At 46.7% G+C, this 21,429-nt stretch overlaps 1 protein-coding gene and 1 long non-coding RNA gene across 28 annotated transcripts in view; one reads left to right on the forward strand and one right to left on the reverse strand.

Annotated features, from left to right (window-relative positions):
• The window catches only part of LOC135056507 (uncharacterized), a 44,771-nt gene extending 41,403 nt beyond the window's left edge, over nt 1–3,368 (forward strand). The window contains exons 2-3 of the long non-coding RNA XR_010244001.1: nt 2,237–2,330; nt 2,944–3,368. This is a non-coding gene — a long non-coding RNA (uncharacterized LOC135056507). The remainder of the gene's footprint in view (nt 1–2,236; nt 2,331–2,943) is intronic.
• ANK3 (ankyrin 3) overlaps nt 1–21,429 on the reverse strand; it is a 1,328,922-nt gene that overhangs the window by 357,090 nt on the left and 950,403 nt on the right. For all 27 annotated transcript variants that reach the window (XM_063961780.1, XM_063961785.1, XM_063961778.1 and 24 more), the window contains 2 exons: nt 15,477–15,575; nt 11,574–11,672 (listed from right to left, as the gene is read on the reverse strand). In XM_063961780.1, coding sequence (XP_063817850.1) covers nt 11,574–11,672; nt 15,477–15,575 — 198 coding nt within the window. The remainder of the gene's footprint in view (nt 1–11,573; nt 11,673–15,476; nt 15,576–21,429) is intronic.

Consider the following 21,429-nt stretch of genomic DNA (forward strand, 5'->3'; position numbering starts at 1 on the left):
TGGTACTGCTGGGGGCATCCGTGTATCTGGCACTGCTGGGGACATCCGTGTATCTGGCACTGCTGGGGACATCTGTTAATCTGGCACTGCACTGCTGGGGGCATCCGTGAATCTGGCACTGCTGGGGGCATCCGTGAATCTGGCACTGCTGGGGCCATCCGTGAATCTGGCACTGCTGGGGGCATCCGTGTATCTGGCACTGCACTACTTGGGGCATCTGTGTATCTTTCACTACTGGGGGCCTCCGTGTATCTGGCACTGCTGGGGGTATCTGTGTATCTGGCACTACTAGGGGCATCCATGTATCTGGCACTGGGCATCCGTGTATCTGGCACTGCAGGGGGCATCTGGGTATCTGGCACTACTGTGGTCATTATTTGTATCCACTGTTCTCTCCCGGTGTAATCCAGGCGCGTATACTACTGTTCTCCCCCAATGTAACCCAGGTGTATATACTACGGTTCTCTCCCGGTATAATCCAGGCGCGTATACTACTGTTCTCTACAGGTGTAACCCAGGCGCATATACTACTGTTCTCTCCCATGTAACCCAGGCGCATATACTACTGTTCTCTCCCAGTGTAACCCAGGCGCATATACTACTGTTCTCTCCCGTGTAACTCAGGCGCATATACTACTGTTCTCTCCCTCTGTAATCCAGGTGCATATACTACTGTTCTCTAAAGGTGTAACCCAGGTGCATATAGTACTGTTCTCTTCCGTGTAACCCAGGCGCATATACTACTGTTCTCTCCAGGTGTAACTCAGGCACATATACTTCTGTTCTCTCCCGGTATAACCCATGCGAATGTACTACTGTTCTCTCCCGGTATAACCCATGCGCGGGTGTAGTATGTTATGCTGGCGGTCGGGCGGTCGGGCTCCCGGCGGCCAGCATACCGGCACCGGAATCCCGGCCGCCGGCATACCGACAGCTGGGCGAGCACAAATGAGCCCCTTGCGGGCTCGCTGCACTTGCCACGCTGCGGGCACGGTGGCAGGCTATGTGCGCCACGCTATCTATTCTCCCTCCAGGGGGGTCGTGGACCCCCAAGAGCAAGAAAAGCTATCGGTATGCCGGTGGTCGGGATTCCGGCGCCGGTATGCTGGTCGTCAGGAGCCCGGCCGCCGGCAAACTGAAGACCACCCCCATGCGCATATACTACTGTTCTCTCCATGTGTAACCCATGCGCATATACTACTGTTCTCTCCATGTGTAACCCAGGCGCATATACTACTGTTCTCTCCAGGTGTAACCCAGGTACATACACAACAGCTTGAAGTGGGCAGCGAGGCAGAGCTCTTTTTCTTTATATACTATGCTAGGTGGCGCCTATAATGGCTGGCCACTCCTCTCTGGTCATGTGGCCACATCCCTTCCAGCATATGGTAACACCCCTTAGTGGGCCCCTGTGATTGCATTTCCCTGGTGGGCCCTTCATGCCCCAGTCCGACACTGTACGTTACGCACCAGCAGATCCATTCCTAACAGTATGGGGCATATTTCTGAAACATTGCAGATATATATTATAAATATTATCATAGTTAGGGTGGGAGCTAAGAGATGACATTTCAAGGCAATTAATCATGGCAACCAAGCTGGGATATAATCTGAAAAGTTTCTGTTTCAACAAAGGAATAAGGGGGTCATTCCGAGTTGATCGCTCGCTAGCTACTTTTTGCAGCTGTGCAAATGCATAGTCGCCACCCACAGGTGAGTGCATTTTAGCTGTGCAAGTGTGTGAACGCTTGTGCAGCCGAGTAGTACAAAAACAGTTTGTGCAGTTTCTGAGTAGGACTGAACTTACTCAGCCGCTGCGATCACTTCAGCCTGTCCGGTCCCAGAATTGACACCAGACACCTACCCTGCTTGGACACGCCTGTGTTTTTCCAACCACTCACTGAAAACGGTCAGTTGACACCCATAGACGCATTCTTCCTGTCAATCTTCTTGCGATCGGCTGTGCAAATGGATTTGTTAAATCCATCGCCCAGCAACGATCCGCTTTGTACCCGTACGACGCGCCTGTGCATTGCGGTGCATACACATGCACAGTAGTGACCTGATCGCTGCGCTGCGAAAAACGGCAGCATGCGATCAGGTCGGAATGCCCCCCTAAATACATTTGCATGTGTTCGTATAGTGAACATTCTACAGAGAGTGTGGTGAAATGTAGGCTCTTAGTGGACTTAATAAATAGGCCCCTACTAATAGCTGCAATTCTTTCTGTTTCTAGATTCCAGCAAATTTTACTGATGTCCTGTGGAAGTTTCAGCTGGCACCAAATGACATCACAGCGACCACCAGACAAGCAGAGGACTGAAACATAGGTAAGAAGCAGATTGGGAAGGTTTCACTACTGACGAATTATCCAACATTGGGCCTAATTCAGACCTGATCGCTGCTGTGCGTTTTCGCACAGCAGCGATCAGGTCTGAACTGCGCAAGCGCCGGCGCAGCAGTGCGCCAGCGCATGCCAGATAGCTGACGCCCATCTCAGCCCTGCGATCGCCTCTGCCTAACTGACAGGCAGAGGTGGTCGCTGGGCGAGAGGGGGCGGAACGGCAGCGTTTGGCCGCCGTTTTAGGGGCGCAGTTCGGGCAACGCAGGCATGCTCGGACCGTGCGGGGGCGGGCCACGGCGGCAGCCACTGCGACACGGACAGCGACGAGTAGCTCCCTGCCAGCGCGCAAGAGCTGCGCTGGTAGGGAGCTACTCTTCCAGTACAGAAGCATCACCGCTGTGCGATGCTTTTGTACTTGTGCGGCGGTGCAGAGCTAGACATGCGGGGCGGACTAGCTCTGTGCTGGGCGTCCCCCCGCATGTCTGAGTAACTGATCAAGTATGAATTAGGCCCATTGTCTATTAATTACTTATATAATATATAACTCAAGCAAATGATAATGTACAGCTTATAACTTCTTTCTGCTGTTTTATTATTAGGAACAAGGCCTAAAATGAAGCGGAGTCTACTCTTGCTTTCTCATTAGCTATTCTGGCCATGTAACAATGCAGTTGCATTACTGTACAGAAGATACATAGGTACAAGCTCAGGATTTGTCTGCATAAGTCACCGTTTCAAGCATAGCTGCCTGAATCTTAAGTTCCTCAATGATTTGTCATTTTCCATCTACGCTACACACAATAATCAGGCCTTTGTCGCACATGTAACCGCCCTGTCGTGTTGTGGAATACGCTTCACAATGCAGAATGGAAGCAGAATATAGAGATCTGACAAATGCTATACAAAAAAGCCATGTAGAAGAGGGGGGATGGGGGAAGGAGGGAGTCACAAGACATGTATAAATGTCTGTTATATGAATAAATATTAATGCTGCCCACAGAATAGTTGCTGGGGATCTCCCACACTGGCGTCAGGCTGCACGATCATCTTTCTTCCTCAAAAAAAGAAAATTGCTGAAATGACCAAATGGACTGTTCTGTATAACTTCTGACATTGTCAGGCTTTTTCTTTCCATCTATCCCAAGCATGAGAAACCCTCCAGCTGTTGCTGAACTATACATCCCAGCATGCCCTGAACAGGGCCGCCTCTTGCCCTTGTGGCGCACCGGGCAAAACTAGGGACGTGGCTTCATATGGGGGCGTGGTCAGTTACGCCCCCATTTGTGCCCCCTGTAGCGCAGCTGGAAAATAAAAATAAGAATTTACTCACCGGTAATTCTATTTCTCGTAGTCCGTAGTGGATGCTGGGAACTCCGTAAGGACCATGGGAATAGACGGGCTCTGCAGGAGACTGGGCACTCTTAAAAGAAAGATTAGGTACTATATCTGGTGTGCACTGGCTCCTCCCTCTATGCCCCTCCTCCAGACCTCAGTTAGGGAAACTGTGCCCGGAAGAGCTGACATTACCAGGAAAGGACTTGGAATCCAGGGTAAGACTCATACCAGCCACACCAATCACACTGTACAACTCGTGATAACCATACCCAGTTAACAGTATGAACAACAACTGAGCCTCAGTAACAGATGGCTCATAACAACAACCCTTTAGTTAAGCAATAACTATATACAGGTTGAGTATCCCTTATCCAAAATGCTTGGGACCGGAGGTATTTTGGATATGGGATTTTTCCGTATTTTGGAATAATTGCATACCACAATGAGATATCATGGTGATGGAACCTAAATCTAAGCACAGAATGCTTTTATGTTACATATACACCTTATATACACAGCCTGAAGGTAATTTTAGCCAATATTTTTTATAATTTTGTGCATCAAACAAAGTGTGTGTACATTCACACAATTCATTTATGTTTCATATACACCTTATACACACAGCCTGAAGGTCATTTAATACAATATTTTTAATAACTTTGTGTATTAAACATAGTTTGTGTACATTGAGCCATCAAAAACAAAGTTTTCACTATCTCACTCTCACTCAAAAAAGTCCGTATTTCGGAATATTCCGTATTTCGGAATATTTGGATATGGGATACTCAACCTGTACATGTATTGCAGAGAGTCCGCACTTGGGACGGGCGCCCAGCATCCACTACGGACTACGAGAAATAGAATTACCGGTGAGTAAATTCTTATTTTCTCTGACGTCCTAGTGGATGCTGGGAACTCCGTAAGGACCATGGGGATTATACCAAAGCTCCCAAACGGGCGGGAGAGTGCGGATGACTCTGCAGCACCGAATGAGCAAAGGCAAGGTCCTCCTCAGCCAGGGTATCAAACTTGTAGAACTTAGCAAACGTGTTTGAACCCGACCAAGTAGCAGCTCGGCAAAGCTGTAAAGCCGAGACCCCCCAGGCAGCCACCCAAGAAGAGCCCACCTTCCTTGTGGAATGGGCTTTTACTGATTTAGGATGCGGCAATCCTGCCGCAGAATGAGCTTGCTGAATCGTGCTACAGATCCAGCGCGCAATAGTTTGCTTTGAAGCAGGAGCACCCAGCTTGTTGGGCGCATGCAGGATAAACAGCGAGTCAGTTTTTCCGACTCCAGCTGTCCTGGCTACATATATTTTCAAAGCCCTGACTACATCTAGTAACTTGGAGTCCTCCAAGTCCCTAGTAGCCGCAGGCACCACAATAGGTTGGTTCAAATGAAACGCTGATACCACCTTAGGGAGAAATTGGGGACGAGTCCTCAATTCTGCCCTGTCCATATGGAAGATCAGATAAGGGCTTTTACACGACAAAAGCCGCCAATTCTGACACACGCCTAGCCGAAGCTAAGGCCAATAGCATGACCACTTTCCACGTGAGATATTTTAGCTCCACGGTCTTAAGTGGCTCAAACCAGTGGGATTTCAGGAAATCCAACACAACGTTAAGATCCCAAGGTGCCACTGGAGGCACAAAAGGGGGCTGAATATGCAGCACTCCCTTAACAAACGTCTGAACTTCAGGCAGTGAAGCCAGTTCTTTTTGAAAGAAAATAGATAGGGCCGAAATCTGGACATTTAAGGATCCTAATTTTAGGCCCATAGTCACTCCTGACTGTAGGAAGTGCAGGAATCGACCCAGCTGGAATTCTTCTGTAGGGGCCTTCCTGGCCTCACACCAAGCAACATATTTTCGCCATATACGGTGATAATGTTGTGCTGTCACGTCTTTCCTAGCCTTTATCAGCGTAGGAATCACTTCATCTGGAATGCCCTTTTCCGTTAGGATCCGGCGTTCAACCGCCATGCCGTCAAACGCAGCCGCGGTAAGTCTTGGAACAGACAGGGCCCCTGCTGTAACAGGTCCTGTCTGAGAGGTAGAGGCCATGGGTCCTCTGAGATCATTTCTTGTAGTTCTGGGTACCAAGTTCTTCTTGGCCAATCCGGAACGATGAGTATAGTTCTTACTCCTCTCTTTCTTACAATCCTCAGTACCTTGGGTATGAGAGGAAGAGGAGGGAACACATAAACCGACTGGTACACCCACGGTGTCACTAGTGCATCCACAGCTATCGCCTGAGGGTCTCTTGACCTGGCGCAATATTTTTTTAGCTTTTTGTTGAGACGGGACGCCATCATGTCTACCTGTGGCCGTTCCCAACGATTTAAAATCAGCGTGAAGACTTCTGGATGAAGTCCCCACTCTCCCGGGTGGAGGTCATGCCTGCTGAGGAAGTCTGCTTCCCAGTTGTCCACTCCCGGAATGAACACCGCTGACAGTGCTAGCACGTGATTCTCCGCCCATCGAAGAATCCTTGTGGCTTCTGCCATCGCCATCCTGCTTCTTGTGCCGCCCTGTCGGTTTACATGGGCGACCGCCGTGATGTTGTCTGACTGAATCAGCACCGGTTGGTTTTGAAGCAGGGGTTCTGCTTGACTCAGGGCGTTGTAAATGGCCCTTAGTTCCAGAATATTTATGTGAAGGGAAGTCTCCTGACTTGACCACTGTCCTTGGAAGTTCCTTCCCTGAGTGACTGCCCCCCAACCTCGGAGGCTTGCATCCGTGGTCACCAGGACCCAGTCCTGTATGCCGAATCTGCGGCCCTCGAGAAGATGAGCACTCTGCAGCCACCACAGCAGAGACACCCTGGCCCTCGGGGACAGGGTGATCAGCTGATGCATCTGAAGATGCGATCCGGACCACTTGTCTAACAGATCCCACTGAAAGATCCTTGCATGGAACCTGCCGAAGGGAATTGCTTCGTAAGAAGCTACCATCTTTCCCAGGACTCGCGTGCAGTGATGCACCGACACCTGGTTTGGTTTCAGGAGGTCCCTGACCAGAGATGACAATTCCTGGGCCTTCTCCACCGGGAGAAACACCTTCTTCTGTTCTGTGTCCAGAATCATGCCCAAGAACAGCAGACGCGTCGCAGGAATCAGCTGCGACTTTGGGATATTCAGAATCCAGCCGTGCTGTTGCAGCACTTCCCGAGATAGTGCTACGTTGACTAACAACTGCTCCTTGGACCTCGCCTTTATAAGGAGATCGTCCAAGTATAGGATAATTATAACTCCCTTCTTCCGAAGGAGTATCATCATTTCGCCCATTACCTTGGTAAATACCCTCGGTGCCGTGGACAGACCAAACGACAACGTCTGGAATTGGTAATGACAGTCCTGTACCACAAACCTGAGGTACTCCTGGTGAGGTGGGTAAATGGGGACATGCAGATAAGCATCCTTGATGTCCAGCGACACCATAAAATCCCCCTCTTCCAGGCTTGCAATAACCGCCCTGAGCGATTCCATTTTGAACTTGAACTTCCTTACATAAGTGTTCAAGGATTTTAAATTTAGAATGGGTCTCACCGAACCGTCTGGTTTCGGTACCACAAACATTGTGGAATAGTAACCCCGTCCCTGTTGAAGGAGGGGAACCTTGATTATCACCTGCTGAAGGTACAGCTTGTGAATAGCCGCCAGCACTACCTCCCTTTCCCTGGGAGCCGCTGGCAAGGCTGATTTGAGGTAACGGCGAGGGGGAGTCGCCTCAAACTCCAGCATGTATCCCTGAGATACCACTTGTAGAACCCAGAGATCCACCTGTGAGCGAACCCACTGGTCGCTGAAGTTCCGGAGACGCGCCCCCACCGCACCTGGCTCCACCTGTGGAGCCCCAGCGTCATGCGGTGGACTTAGTGGAAGCAGGGGAGGATTTTTGTTCCTGGGAACTGGCTGTCTGGTGCAGCTTTTTCCCTCTACCCCTGCCTCTGGGCAGAAAGGATGCGCCTCTGACCCGCTTGCCTTTCTGAGGCCGAAAGGACTGTACTTGATAATACGGTGCTTTCTTAGGCTGTGAGGAAACCTGAGGTAAAAAAGTCGACTTCCCAGCTGTTGCTGTGGATACGAGGTCCGAGAGACCGTCCCCAAACAATTCCTCACCCTTATAAGGCAAAACTTCCATGTGCCTTTTAGAATCAGCATCACCTGTCCACTGCCGAGTCCATAATACTCTTCTGGCAGAAATGGACATTGCATTAATTCTAGATGCCAGCCGGCAAATGTCCCTCTGTGCATCCCTCATATACAAGACAACGTCCTTTATATGCTCTATGGTTAGCAAAATAGCATCCCTGTCGAGGGTATCAATGTTGTCTGACAGGGTATCAGACCATGCTGCTGCAGCACTACACATCCATGCTGAAGCAATAGCAGGTCTCAGTATAGTACCTGAGTGTGTATATACAGACTTCAGGATAGCCTCCTGCTTTCTATCTGCAGGCTCCTTTAGGGCGGCCGTATCCTGAGACGGCAGTGCCACCCTTTTAGATAATCGTGTGAGCGCCTTGTCCACCCTAGGGAATGTCTCCCAGCGTAACCTATCCGTTGGCGGGAAAGGGTACGCCATCAGTAACCTCTTAGAAATCACTAGTTTCTTATCAGGGGAACACCACGCTTCTTCACACAATTCATTTAATTCATCAGATGGGGGAAAAGTCACTGGCTGCTTTTTCTCCCCAAACATAATACCCTTTTTAGTGGTAACCGGGTTAATGTCAGAAATGTGCAACACATTTTTCATTGCCGTAATCATACATCGGATGGCCCTTGTGGACTGTACATTTGTCTCATCTTCGTCTACACTGGAGTCAGACTCCGTGTCGACATCTGTGTCTGCCATCTGAGCTAGCGGGCGTTTTTGAGCCCCTGATGGCCTCTGAGACGCCTGGGCAGGCGCGGGCTGAGATGCCGGCTGTCCCAAGGCCGTTACGTCATCAAACCTTTTATGTAAAGAGTTGACACTGTCGGTTAATACCTTCCACATATCCATCCACTCCGGTGTCGGCCCCGTAGGGGGCGACATCAGACTTATCGGCTCCTGCTCCGCCTCCACGTAGCCCTCCACATCAAACATGTCGACACAGCCGTACCGACACACCGCACACACACACAGGGAATGCTCTGACTGAGGACAGGACCCCACAAAGTCCTTTGGGGAGACAGAGAGAGAGTATGCCAGCACACACCACAGCGCTATATAACACAGGGATTTTCACTATACTGAGTGATTTTTCCCAATAGCTGCTTATTAACACCAATTTGCGCCTAAATTTATGTGCCCCCTCTCTCTTTTTTACCCTTGTTGTACTGTATACTGCAGGGGAGAGCCTGGGGAGCGTCCTTCCAGCGGAGCTGTGAAGAGAAAATGGCGCTGGCTGTGCTGAGGAAGATAGCCCCGCCCCCTCAGAGGCGGGCTTCTCCCGCTTTTTATAATGTTAATGGCGGGGGTTTTTGCACATATACAGTGTTATACACTGTATTATGTGCTATTTGTGCCAAAAGGTAAACTAATTGCTGCCCAGGGCGCCCCCCCCCCCCCCCAGCGCCCTGCACCCAACAGTGACCGGAGTGTGTGGTGTGCTATGGGAGCAATGGCGCACAGCTACAGTGCTGTGCGCTACCTTAATGAAGACAGGAGTCTTCAGCCGCCGTTTTTCATCTTTATCTTCCGTCTTCTGGCTCTGCAAGGGGGACGGTGGCGCGGCTCCGGGAACGGACGATCGAGGTCGGGCCCTGTGTTCGATCCCTCTGGAGCTAATGGTGTCCAGTAGCCTTAGAAGCACAAGCTAGCTGCAAGCAGGTAGGTTTGCTTCTCTCCCCTCAGTCCCTCGTAGCAGTGAGTCTGTTGCCAGCAGATCTCACTGAAAATAAAAAACCTAACAAATACTTTCTTTTCTAGTGAGCTAAGGACAGCCCACTAGGTGCATCCAGCTCTGGCCGGGCACAGATTCTAACTGGGGTCTGGAGGAGGGGCATAGAGGGAGGAGCCAGTGCACACCAGATATAGTACCTAATCTTTCTTTTAAGAGTGCCCAGTCTCCTGCGGAGCCCGTCTATTCCCATGGTCCTTACGGAGTTCCCAGCATCCACTAGGACGTCAGAGAAAATAAAAATACAAGTATACTTACAATCCCCGCTCCTGATTCCAAACCTCCTCCTCCGCCGGCGCCGCTCTTCTCCTGTCCTCGGATGGTTGTGTCTGTCCTCGGATCTATGGGAGAGACGTCATTACGTCTCTCCCATAGCACAGCATAGACACTAGAGGTCAATTATGACCCCTAGTGTCTGTGCCACTATGCTGTGCGGTGCGCGATGACGTCATCGCGCACCGCACAGCAAAGGTCCTCTCCATGAAGAGAAACTAGACGCTTAGCGTCTAGTTTCCCTTCATGGAGAGGACCTTTGCTGTGCGGTGCGCGATGACGTCATCGCGCACCGCACAGCACAGTCCTCTCCATGAAGGTAAACTAGACGCTTAGCATCTGGTTCCCTTCAAAGCGGGGGACCAGCGGCGGGCACAGCGGGGGGCACAGTGGCGGTTCTTGCCATGGTGGGGCGCCCTCCGGATGGCGCCGGCGCCCCGGGCAAAAGTACTGCTTGCCCGTGGCAAGATCCGCTACTGGCCCTGAAACAGTTTTAGCATGGCCAAATTGCAAAACTGTTGCAGGGCATGTTGGTATGTGTTGTTTAGCAACAGCTGGATAGCCAAATGTTCCCCATCCCTGATCTATCCCAATCACCATGTTTTCTGAGGCTCTTATGTTAAGGGATGAAAAATTGCTAAATAATTCTAGAATGAAACAATACTAATTACAGATTTCTTAGTGGATGTTATTATGCTGACACAACCATTTATACAGTCATACAAAGTGACAGATATCTACAGATGTGTGATGTTACTACACATACAATACACTATTAAAGAGGTGTTACTGATGCCAATTCATATCATTTCATACAGGGGAGTGCAGTATTGTTGTTGTTGTTTCAGTTAATGTTTACTCATATCTACCTACTCTCCTGAACATCTGGGAGACTTGCAAGTTTTCGGGTAGTCCCCTGGACACCCGGAAGAGTGGGTGGACCTCCCACATTCCCACCCACTTCCTAGCAAAGTGGGCGGGATGATGGAGAATAATAATTATGAGGACTGTGTAATTTTAGCCTCGCCTCTAACAATGATTTGTGGCATTATTTGACATGGGTGGAGCCTATTGGCGTGAAGAGCCTAGCCCCACTCCCTTTTGTGATCATCTGCACCCCCTTCCTAGGCTTCTCCCGCAATGGAGCAAAACAAGTAGGCAAGCATGTGTTTATGTTGAGACTTTCCCAAAGGTTCCCGGGAGGTTCCAGCCCAAACGCTTTCTTTTCAGAGTTGTTTACGTCTGTGCTCACTCTGATAATAAGTAGGCTGTATGAACTCTCATATAGAAATGTAAGTTTGGCACCTGTTTAATGGGAGCCTCACATTACTACCTTGTGCTGTTAATGGGCACCTGCGACTTGCACTGACTCTCAATTTGACTTTGTGCTTGCCCACATTACTACCCTCACATAAGAAGCAGCCCTGTCTACATTAACGAAATCTGAGTAAGTGGACAGATCCCTATTTCACACTGCTTCAGGACACGTATATCCTGCTGCTATGAACATTCAATATTCTGATTGGCTATAGACTGTTCTAGTCCAACCCACTTCAACACTGAAGACTTCCTGTATGAACACTAAGACGTTCAGACAGTAGTTAGATACACCTTAGAAATTATACAAGAGGTTCAATACAAAATGAAATATTTCATATTTTTTTATACTCAATTGTTGATTAATTTCAAATACTTAAACTATTCCATTTATTTGGCTGTTGCTTTTACCTGGGATTGTGCATTAACATTGGCGCCATTTGTTACCAAAACTTTAACAACTTCTGCTTGTCCAGCCAAAGATGCGATATGAAGAGCTGTGTTTCCTTTCTGCAAAACAAAATGGCAATAAATAGATAAATCAAATACTCTATAATGCTTGTATTACTCTACTCTCATAGTATGCTTCTCATTAACACAGAAAATCAGACAGCTTTGTCCAAAACAACTACAGGTACTAGGAAGAGGGTAGCTTGTAAAGACCTCTCAGCCTTGGTGCTTTGCAAGGGGTATGGTATGATATACTGGCAGACAGGATACCAACTTTCAGTATACCGACAGCGGCATCCCGTATGCCAGAACACCATCAGTGAGACAGCGAGTCCCCTTGCGGGCTAGCTACGCTCACAATACTGCGGGCCCAGTAGCGAGCTTCGCTCGCAACAGGTTCTATTCCCACTCGGTTGGTGGCATGGACCCACCAAAAGAGTGGGAATTAGTGTGGGTGTCGGGATACCGGCCGTCGGCAAAATGACAGCTGTCGGGATTCTGGCGTCAGTCTCCTAAACGCTGGGATTCCGACCGCTGGCATTTTGACTGCATCTCCTTTGGAAGGGGGAAGCTTTCTAGATACAGATCATATGTCACCTACACAAAGCGGACGCAGCTATTTTTTAGACTGAATTCATAAGACTGCAGCTTATGAACACTGAACATAACACATTTTTATATGTAATTAATTTTATACATATGGACAGGGGTACCAGGGGAACCGCCGGTAGGCCCCACTGCCTGAGGACCCACTCCTTCCTCTAGGGATCAGGTTCCAGACTGTGCACTTGTATTATACATGGTAGATATGTTGCATTACACTGCACTGAACTATTGTGTATTTCAAGCCTCTGTGGATGCTGGCCACACCACCTTTGTAGGCTGTCCACACCCCTAAGTATGGTACCCTATAACTGCATTCCCCCAATGGGGCCTTCATGCCCCAGTCCGACACTGCATATAGCTGTGTTACACAATGTCTGTTCCCAGGGTTCCTGCTAAGGGAATAATCAAGTTAGTGGACAAAACTGAGGCCCTTTGGATCACCACGGAAACTGGGGAGAAGGACATTATTCGCATTGGGGTGATCTATAGACCACCAGGCCAGGGGCAGGATTTGGACAGGAACCTATTGTTGGACATCTCTAAAATGGCTTTAAAGGGAGAAGTTATAATCATGGGAGACTTTAATTTACCTGATGTAAATTGGGAGGGGTCCTTTGCAAGTTCAGCTACAAGTGGCAAATTTCTAAATTCCTTACAGGGAGCATCTCTCAAGCAATTGGTGAGGGAGCCCACTCGCAAAGACTCAATATTAGATTTGATTCTTACAATTGGTGACAGGATATCAGACATATATGTGGGTGAGCACCTGGGATCCAGTGATCATCAAGCAGTATGGTTTAGTATAAAGACAGGATCCAACTCCTGTCACACAAAAACAAAGGTGTTGGATTTTAGAAATGCTGACTTTACAAAAATGGGGAGATGTTTAAGTGATTCATTGGCGGACTGGAGGAACTTGGAAGGAGTGCAGGAGAGATGGGAAAAACTGAAAAGTGCAATACTAAGGGCAACACACCTTTGTATCAAAAGAGTTAGGAAAAGCACCAGGAAAAGGAAGCCAATGTGGTTCACAAAAGAAGTATCAACTAGTGTGAAAGCAAAAAAGATGGCTTTTAGGAAATACAAACAGACTCAAAATAATAATGACAAAGAGGTGTATCTTGACAGACGGAAGGATGCTACTAAGAAAGTGATCAGACGTGCAAAGGCAGAAGCTGAGGAGACAATGGCCCAGTCGGTAGATTAAGTATATAAATGAAAGGAGAAAATCAAATGGAGGAATAATAAGACTGAAGACAGAGAGTGAGCATTTTGTGGAGGTAGACAAGGCAATAGCAGATCACCTAAATAATTATTTTTGCTCAGTATTTACTACAGAAGGAGAAGGGAAGAGGCCACAGTTATGTTGCAAGGACATTCATAAAAATAAGGTAGATGAAAGTACATTTACAGAGGAGAAGGTCCTAACTGAACTTTCAAAACTAAAAGTGGATAAATCAATGGGGCCAGATTGGATACACCCAAGGATACTAAAAGAGCTAAAAGATGTGCTGGTGGCACCATTAACAGAATTATTTAACCAGTCACTAAATACAGGTGCCATTCCAGAGGACTGGAAAAGAGCAAATGTAGTTCCATTGTACAAAAGTGGAAGCAAGGAAGAAGCAAGTAACTACAGACCAGTAAGCCTTACATCAGTAGTAGGGAAAGTAATGGAAAAACTACTAAAAGAAAGAGTTGTGGAATATCTTAAATCAAACAACTTACAGGATCCAAAACAGCATGGATTTACTGGTGGGAGATCATGCCAAACAAATCTTATTGACTTTTTTGACTCTGTGATGAAAATAATAGATCAAGGGGGAGCTGTAGATGTAGCATATCTAGACTTTAGTAAGGCATTTGACACTGTCCCACATCGCAGACTGCTAAATAAACTTGAAAGTGTGGGGGTGGATTATAGAATAGTTAAATGGATAAGAACCTAGTTGCAGGATAGGAAACAGACAGTTGTAGTAAATGGAGTGCAATCTATGGAGGGAAATGTTACCAGTGGAGTACCCCAGGGATCTGTACTCGGACCAGTTCTCTTTAATATCTTTGTTGGTGACATTGCAAATGGTATTAAAGGGAAAGTATGCCTTTTTGCAGATGATACAAAGATATGCAACAGGGTAGACACACCAGGAGGGTAAAACAAATGATTGATAACCTAGCTAGGCTTGAAAAATGGTCAAGAACATGGCAACTACAGTTTAGTGCTAAAAAATGCAAAATCATGCACTTGTCACTGTCTCAAAAACCCAAAGGCTAAATATAGTATCAAGGGTACTATAATGGAAACTACTGAGGAGGAAAGGGATTTAGGAGTCACTATTTCAAGTGACTTAAAGGCAGGAAAGCAATGCAACAAAGCAATGAGAAAGGCAAGTCAGATGCTTGGTTGCATAGGGAGAGGAATCAGTAGCAAGAAAAGAGAAGTAATAATGCCACTGTATAGGTCATTGGTGCGGCCTCATCTGGAATACTGTGTCCAGTTCTGGAGACTATCTCCAGAAGGATATAAATACATTAGAGAGTGTACAAAGAAGGGCAACTAAAATGGTGCATGGCCTACATCACAAAACTTACCCGGAAAAGCTAAAAGATCTTAACATGTATAGTATGGAGGAGAGAAGGGAAAGGGGAGACATGATAGAAACTTTCAAATATACCAAAGGTTTTAACAAAGTTCAGGAGGGAAACATTTTTCAGAGGAAGAGAAGTATTAGAACTCAAGGACATACACTGAAACTGGAGGGAGGCAGGTTCAGGGGAAATTTAAGGAAAAATTATTTCACAGAAAGGGTAGTGGATAAGTGGAATAGCCTCCCATCAGAGGTGGTAGAGGCTAAGACTGTGGAGCAACTTTAAACATGCTTGGGATAGGCATGTGAATATCCTTACAAGGAATTAAGGTTCAAAGAGGGTTGCGATTACCTAAAGGATAAAAAAAATGGGCAGACTAGATGGGCCAAGTGGTTCTTATCTGCCGTCAAATTCTATGTTTCTATGGTGATACTGTGGTAAAGCTGTAAGATGCTAGAAAGCAACAATTTCACTTATATAAGATAAAGGCTATGGATAGAAAGGAAATTGCTGGCTACTTTTCTAGAGTCAATGACTAGAATGATATACTTCAAACTATTTAAAAAAAATCTTAATTTATGTTAAATATTCTCAATGCATTGATGGCATTTACATGGTGTGACAGAAGTAATGTAAGGCTGTGCGACATACAATAAGTGAGACACAAACCTTTGTTGATGCGTCGACATCAGCGCCTCGCTGGATGAGTTCTGAGACTATTTCTACGTGTCCTTCTTTGGATGCAAGGTGGAGTGCGTTCAACCCGTTCTACAAATAAGAAACCCACAATAAGCATTTACTGCACTGTACACACAACTACAAATAAAGAACATGTTACATCCTGACAAAAAGCCTTGTAGTACACAATGACATATTGTAGTAACCCATCAATGATCAAGGGTAATGATTTTGTAACAATCACAAAGTACCCACATATATTTGATGACATAAGCTCTGCTTCCAAACATCAGCTGCAGTGGGGCAAAAGATTGAAGTGCCAGAGGGGCCACAACAGAGCCGGCCCTAACCAATATGATGCCCTAGGCAAGATTTTGGCTGGTGCCCCCTAGCAGCACTGCTAGTTCCGCATCTGACCCTGCACCCCTTTCCCAGCACAATCACCCCCCACCCATAGCAGTCCTTTTTTTTTTTTCCTACCCCATGTTATTTAAATAAGAACAGTGTGCACATTCGATGCACAGCCCAAAAAGGTATGTGTTTTTGCTGGCAAGGGGCATGGCCACCCAATAGTACCCCCAATTCAAATTATGCCTCACAGTAGTGCAACTTTATCCACATGATATCATACGGTAGTGTCCCTTGTTCACATTACATCACACGTTAGTACCACTTTACCTTATATACGTTACTCCTCACAGTAGTGCCCCTCATTCATATAACATCATACTGAATTGCTCCTTATTCACATTACACCACACCATATTGCTCTTTATTCTCATTACGCCATATGATATTGCTCCTTATTCACATTACACCACAACATATTGCTCTTTATTCACATTAGACCACACAGTTGTGCCCTTTCTATAAGTTACGCCACACAGTAGAGCACCTTATACACACATTGGTAATGCATTTATACACATAATACCACACAGTAATCCCCCTTACACATGACACAAATTATTAATGTCCTTATAAACATAATGCGCCTTACACATTATGCCAACCCTTATTAATGCCCTTATACACATAATTTCCCTTACACATATGCCACACATGTTAATGCCCTTATACACATAATGTCCCTTACACATATGCCGCACATTATTAATGCCCTTATACACATAATGACACATATAGTTCCTGGCGTGAGTCAAATGGCAGCTCTGCTAACGTTGGGCGCCTATTTTTTTATGAAAATGCATCTTATTTGCATTGCTATGTGGCTAGGATGCACAAGCAGCTTCTGTTGATTAAAATGATATGCGGCGTGCCTATATACTGTATGCGACTGTGGCTGTATCTGCATACAAAATGCTACACAGAATAGAGGCATGCCGCATATCATTTTAATCAACAGAAGCTGCTTGTGCCCCTAGGCATACCAGATGCCCTAGGCAATTGCCTAGTTTGCCTATGCCTAGGGCCGGCTCTGGGCCACAAACACCTGAAAGCCTAGGGGCCCGGCCATGGGTTAAAACGGCCTTGTGTGTGCACACCCTACACCCATTATGGATACATCTATCAGCTGCAAACAGTATATCTATATATGTGTATACACATGAATGGGGGATATCGCATCTGGAATCTCATTATTCAAGAATGAAGAAAATAAATAAGCTGAACTGTGAAGCATGTAGGGTGTGGTATATAAGATCTACATGCATTAGGTCTACAGTCATTAGGCACAAGGTCGACATGGACAAAAGGTCGACATATGAAAGGTCGTTAATGGAAAAGGTCAAGAAAAGTATAAAAGGCCGGCAAGATCTAAAGGTCGACATAACAGAGTTCGACACAAAATGGTTGACACCTTTTTATTTCTGAATTTTTGTGGTTAGTGTGGACAGTTTTTCCATCTGGGACCACCATTTGTAGAAACGCGTCACCTCGCAGGCTTGCTTCACTCGTCCCCCTTCGGGAACTGTGTCTCGCTTTGCTCGCCACAAGGTTACTAATGGTTATGATTTGTGACACGAATAGTCAAGGATGGAAATAGTAAAAAAAAAATGATAAAAACCCCTAAAAAAACACATGCAGATCATGTCGACCATTGTCATGTTGACAATATAAACATGTCGACCTTTTGAACCTGTCAATTTTTTCCAGTGTCGACCTTTCATATGCTGACTTTTTGTCCACGTTAATGTTGCATTTGTCAACCATATGGGGTCGACCTAACGACTGTCGACCAAATGTATGTCGACAAAGTAGTCCGGTTCCCTCATGTAGATTTCAGTAATCATTTAACCAGGTTTTCTGTTCTGCACAATCAATATCCAATCCAGTAGCATTTGGGCAGAATAATAAGTTTTAGTGTGCATATGGCTTGTCGTGTACAAGCAGCTTACTTCATAAATTCATTGTTCCTTGTTCTGGCAATCGCTGGAATCTTTATATTATAATAATAATAATACTTTATTATCAATAGTTCACATACATGAACAACCAACAAAATTAAAAGGAAGTCTCACAATTTCATTAGTTAGGTACTAGATATTTTTGTGGTTAGCTGTCTCATGAACAATGGGGGTCATTCCGAGTTGATCGCTAGCTGCCGTTGTTCGCAGCGCAGTGATCAGTGGGAAAAAAACAGCTAATCTGCGCATGCGTATGCACTGCAAAGCGCACGCGCGACGTACGGGTACAAAGTCCTTTGTGGTTTTGCACAGGTTCTAGCGAAGCTTTTAGTCACATGGAACAACGCAAGAAGATTGACATGCAGTATGCATTTCTGGGTGTCAACTGACCGTTTTTAGGGAGTGCTTGGAAAAATGCAGGCGTGTAGGAGAAAATGCAGGCGTGGCTGGCCGAACGCTGGGCGGGTGTGTGACGTCAAAAGCCGCCCCACCGTCGTTTGAATCAACGCACATGAAGAGTAACTACAGGGCTGGTCTTGTTTTGCACAAAAAGATTTTGCAGGCGCTCTGCTGCACAAGCGTTCGCACTTCTGCAAAGCTAGATTACACTCCACAGTGGGCGGCGGCAATGCGTTTGCACGGCTGCTAAAAACTGCTAGCGAGCGATCAACTCGGAATGACCCCCTATATCACTAGCAATGGATAACTATCACATTTCTACAGCAATGCAACACAAACACAATTTCAAGAAGATAACCAGAAATATGTATATTCCATAATAAAGGCTGGTGCAGAAGCTATGAACATCCAGATCTCCAGGTAAAATATATTTTTCAAGCCTGGATGCTCCTTCCTCAAACTATTACAACTAAAGCATCTCATATCAAAGCCATGTTGTCTGGGAGTTAGTCACCTTTGCAATGATATATTGCCTGAATGAGGTGTGAAAAGATAGATGTGGCAACTGCGTAGCCTGTACAAATAAATATAGCTGCAAGAAAACAGCTAACTTATTCCCTAGAGGTAGCTTCTGAGCTTAACAAAGTCTGATGTAAGTGTGCCTAATTGTTTATCCAGGTGCTATCTCATTCTCCACTTAAGGTGTTACATCAAAGACAAATCTGCTTAACCAAAGAACAAATGCAACAGGCTCTGATATGGTGGTCCCAGTGGGATTCCAGCTATATATCCACTATATCAGTGATAGGCAACCTGATACTCTTCAAGGGTCGTACAGGGCGGCCCACTAACCTTATAAATTGGGCACACATTACTCTCTATTAGGGCGGGATGCACAAGAAGGTGGAATACATTCTTCTAGACTTGGCAGTGACATCGCAGTGGTACTAATCACATATGCACTAACCTATGCGATTAGTATTATTTATTTATTTATTTATTACCAGTTATTTATATAGCGCACACATATTCCGCAGCGCTTTACAGAGAATATTTTCTCATTCACATCAGTCCCTGCCCTAGTGGAGCTTACAATCTATGTTCCCTATCACATGTACACACATACACAATCACACTAGGGTTAATTTTTGTTGGGAGCCAATTAACCTACCAATATATTTTTGGATTGTGGGAGGAAACCGGAGTACCCGGAGGAAACCCACGCAAGCACGGGGAGAATATACAAACTCCACACAGTTAGGGCCATGGTGGGAATCGAACCCATGACCTCAGTGCTGTGAGGCAGTAATGCTAACCATTACACCATCCGTACTGCAAAGGACAGCTCTTCCGATAAGAGCTGTCCTTTGCGATGTGCTCCCGTCACTGGACTTCCAGGTATCGGCCCCATGAGTCCATCTGCGCATGTGCAGAGTGACATGGTGGCCGCGGGGCATGCAGGGAGGGATCCGTTTGGATACCTCTCATAGTACAGTGCGGAAAGAAGCCCATAGGCTTCTATAGGGTGACGCTGGCAAAAGCTGGATTTACTCTCAGCACCAAAGTCCCGGGATGCAAGGCTTAGTGCATATGGAAATGCGGTAAAAAAAAAATAAATTGGTGTTTTACCATATTTTTATTTTAGTGTGTCCCACTCTTAATCTTAATAGTAAGTTAAGTTTATGGGCAGATTCAATTAGTTGCAGGATGTAGGATACCTCAGGGGCTGCGAGGAAAATCCACGTTAATGCACGCTCTGGGGCTTACAGTTGCTGGTAACCCATAGATTTTGGACACTTAACCTGGAATCTATGGGTTAACGTGTGTTAGCTGCTGGATTTTCCGTAAAGGGAATTAGTATAATGATTGAATAGTTCTGGGCATTAAGCCTGGAGCATTACCAGTGCTGTAAACGCTGTTCCTAATTGAATCTGCCCCTATATATGTAAGCAATAATAACAGTAATAACAATTCACAGGCCTTTCAAACAAGTTTTACATTCTAGAATAAACAAATGCCACGACAAAGCAGGAAGGGGCTGGGGGTTGCATGTTTAGGTTTAGAGGGATGTATGCAGCCCCAGCCCAGGTTGCAGTATGGGCGGGGCGCGTGCACCAGGCGACAGAGGGAACAGGGGCGGCGCCAGCCCATGATGATATATTTCATGTTTCTAGTGATTGCCCATTGGGATCAAAGACTTGGTTGGCGACCAGTGCTACAGTGAGCACCAATGAAAGCTCCTCCACTCCAGTGCACAACCGCAGGCTGCAAACTGCCAGAGGCAGCATGCTGTTACGGTATTCCTATAGGGGGCACAGCTCTTCATCTTCACATGCTCTGCCCTACCCCTCTGACCTCCTCCCCTATGTCTTCCATTTGTACCCACCTTTCTTCTGTGCCCCTCACCACCTTCTTTCCTGCACCCCCTTTTTCTTGCACTTCTCCCATCTTTACACCTTGGCTTACCTTGTTGTCCCTCATCTGCTGTAGTCGCTGGTGTCCTGCTGTCTATCAATCAGAAGTGACATGGAGGATCCTGAGCATGGCAGGTTAGCACAAACATCCAATTGTTTAGATTTTTTCAGTTTAGTATAGTGCCGGCCAGGGGCGTTTCTACAGAGGAGGGGGCCCGTGTGCACCTCTGGGTGGGCCCCCTCCTCTGCACGGGCGCTGTAGACTCCGGCATTGTGCCAGAGTCTACTGCGCATGTGCAGGTCTCTAGAAACATAGCGCCCGCTATGATCCGGAGACCAATTTGGCTACCGCGATTTCCGGCGCGATCACAGCTCCCGGCGCTGGACTCCGGAATGGCAAGTATTAAAATGGGTGCAATGGGTGCGGTGTGGGCCCCCCCTGGACCCAGGGGCCCGTGTGTGCCGCACCCATTACAGAAATGCCAATGGTGCCGGCGGTTGTAACATTCACTGTTTTTCATCGTTGCAGGTTTCCCTGTGTAAACTGCACACGGATTGTTGCAATACTTGTACTGCCACTGGGGGTTATTCAGTTTTGTTACAACTCTTTCACATTTCCAATGCTGAATCCCACCCGGGAATTGGAAACGGGGCCTTCCTGGGTATGCTTAAGGTTGAGTCTATATCGGAGTGGCAGAAGGGACCTTGTGACGTACCTAGGGGAGGAGACACGTCACCAGGGGGAGGAGCTACGGGCGAACAGGG

Source organism: Pseudophryne corroboree, chromosome 3, assembly GCF_028390025.1.
Source record: "Pseudophryne corroboree isolate aPseCor3 chromosome 3, aPseCor3.hap2, whole genome shotgun sequence".
NCBI classification, from domain to species: domain Eukaryota; kingdom Metazoa; phylum Chordata; class Amphibia; order Anura; family Myobatrachidae; genus Pseudophryne; species Pseudophryne corroboree.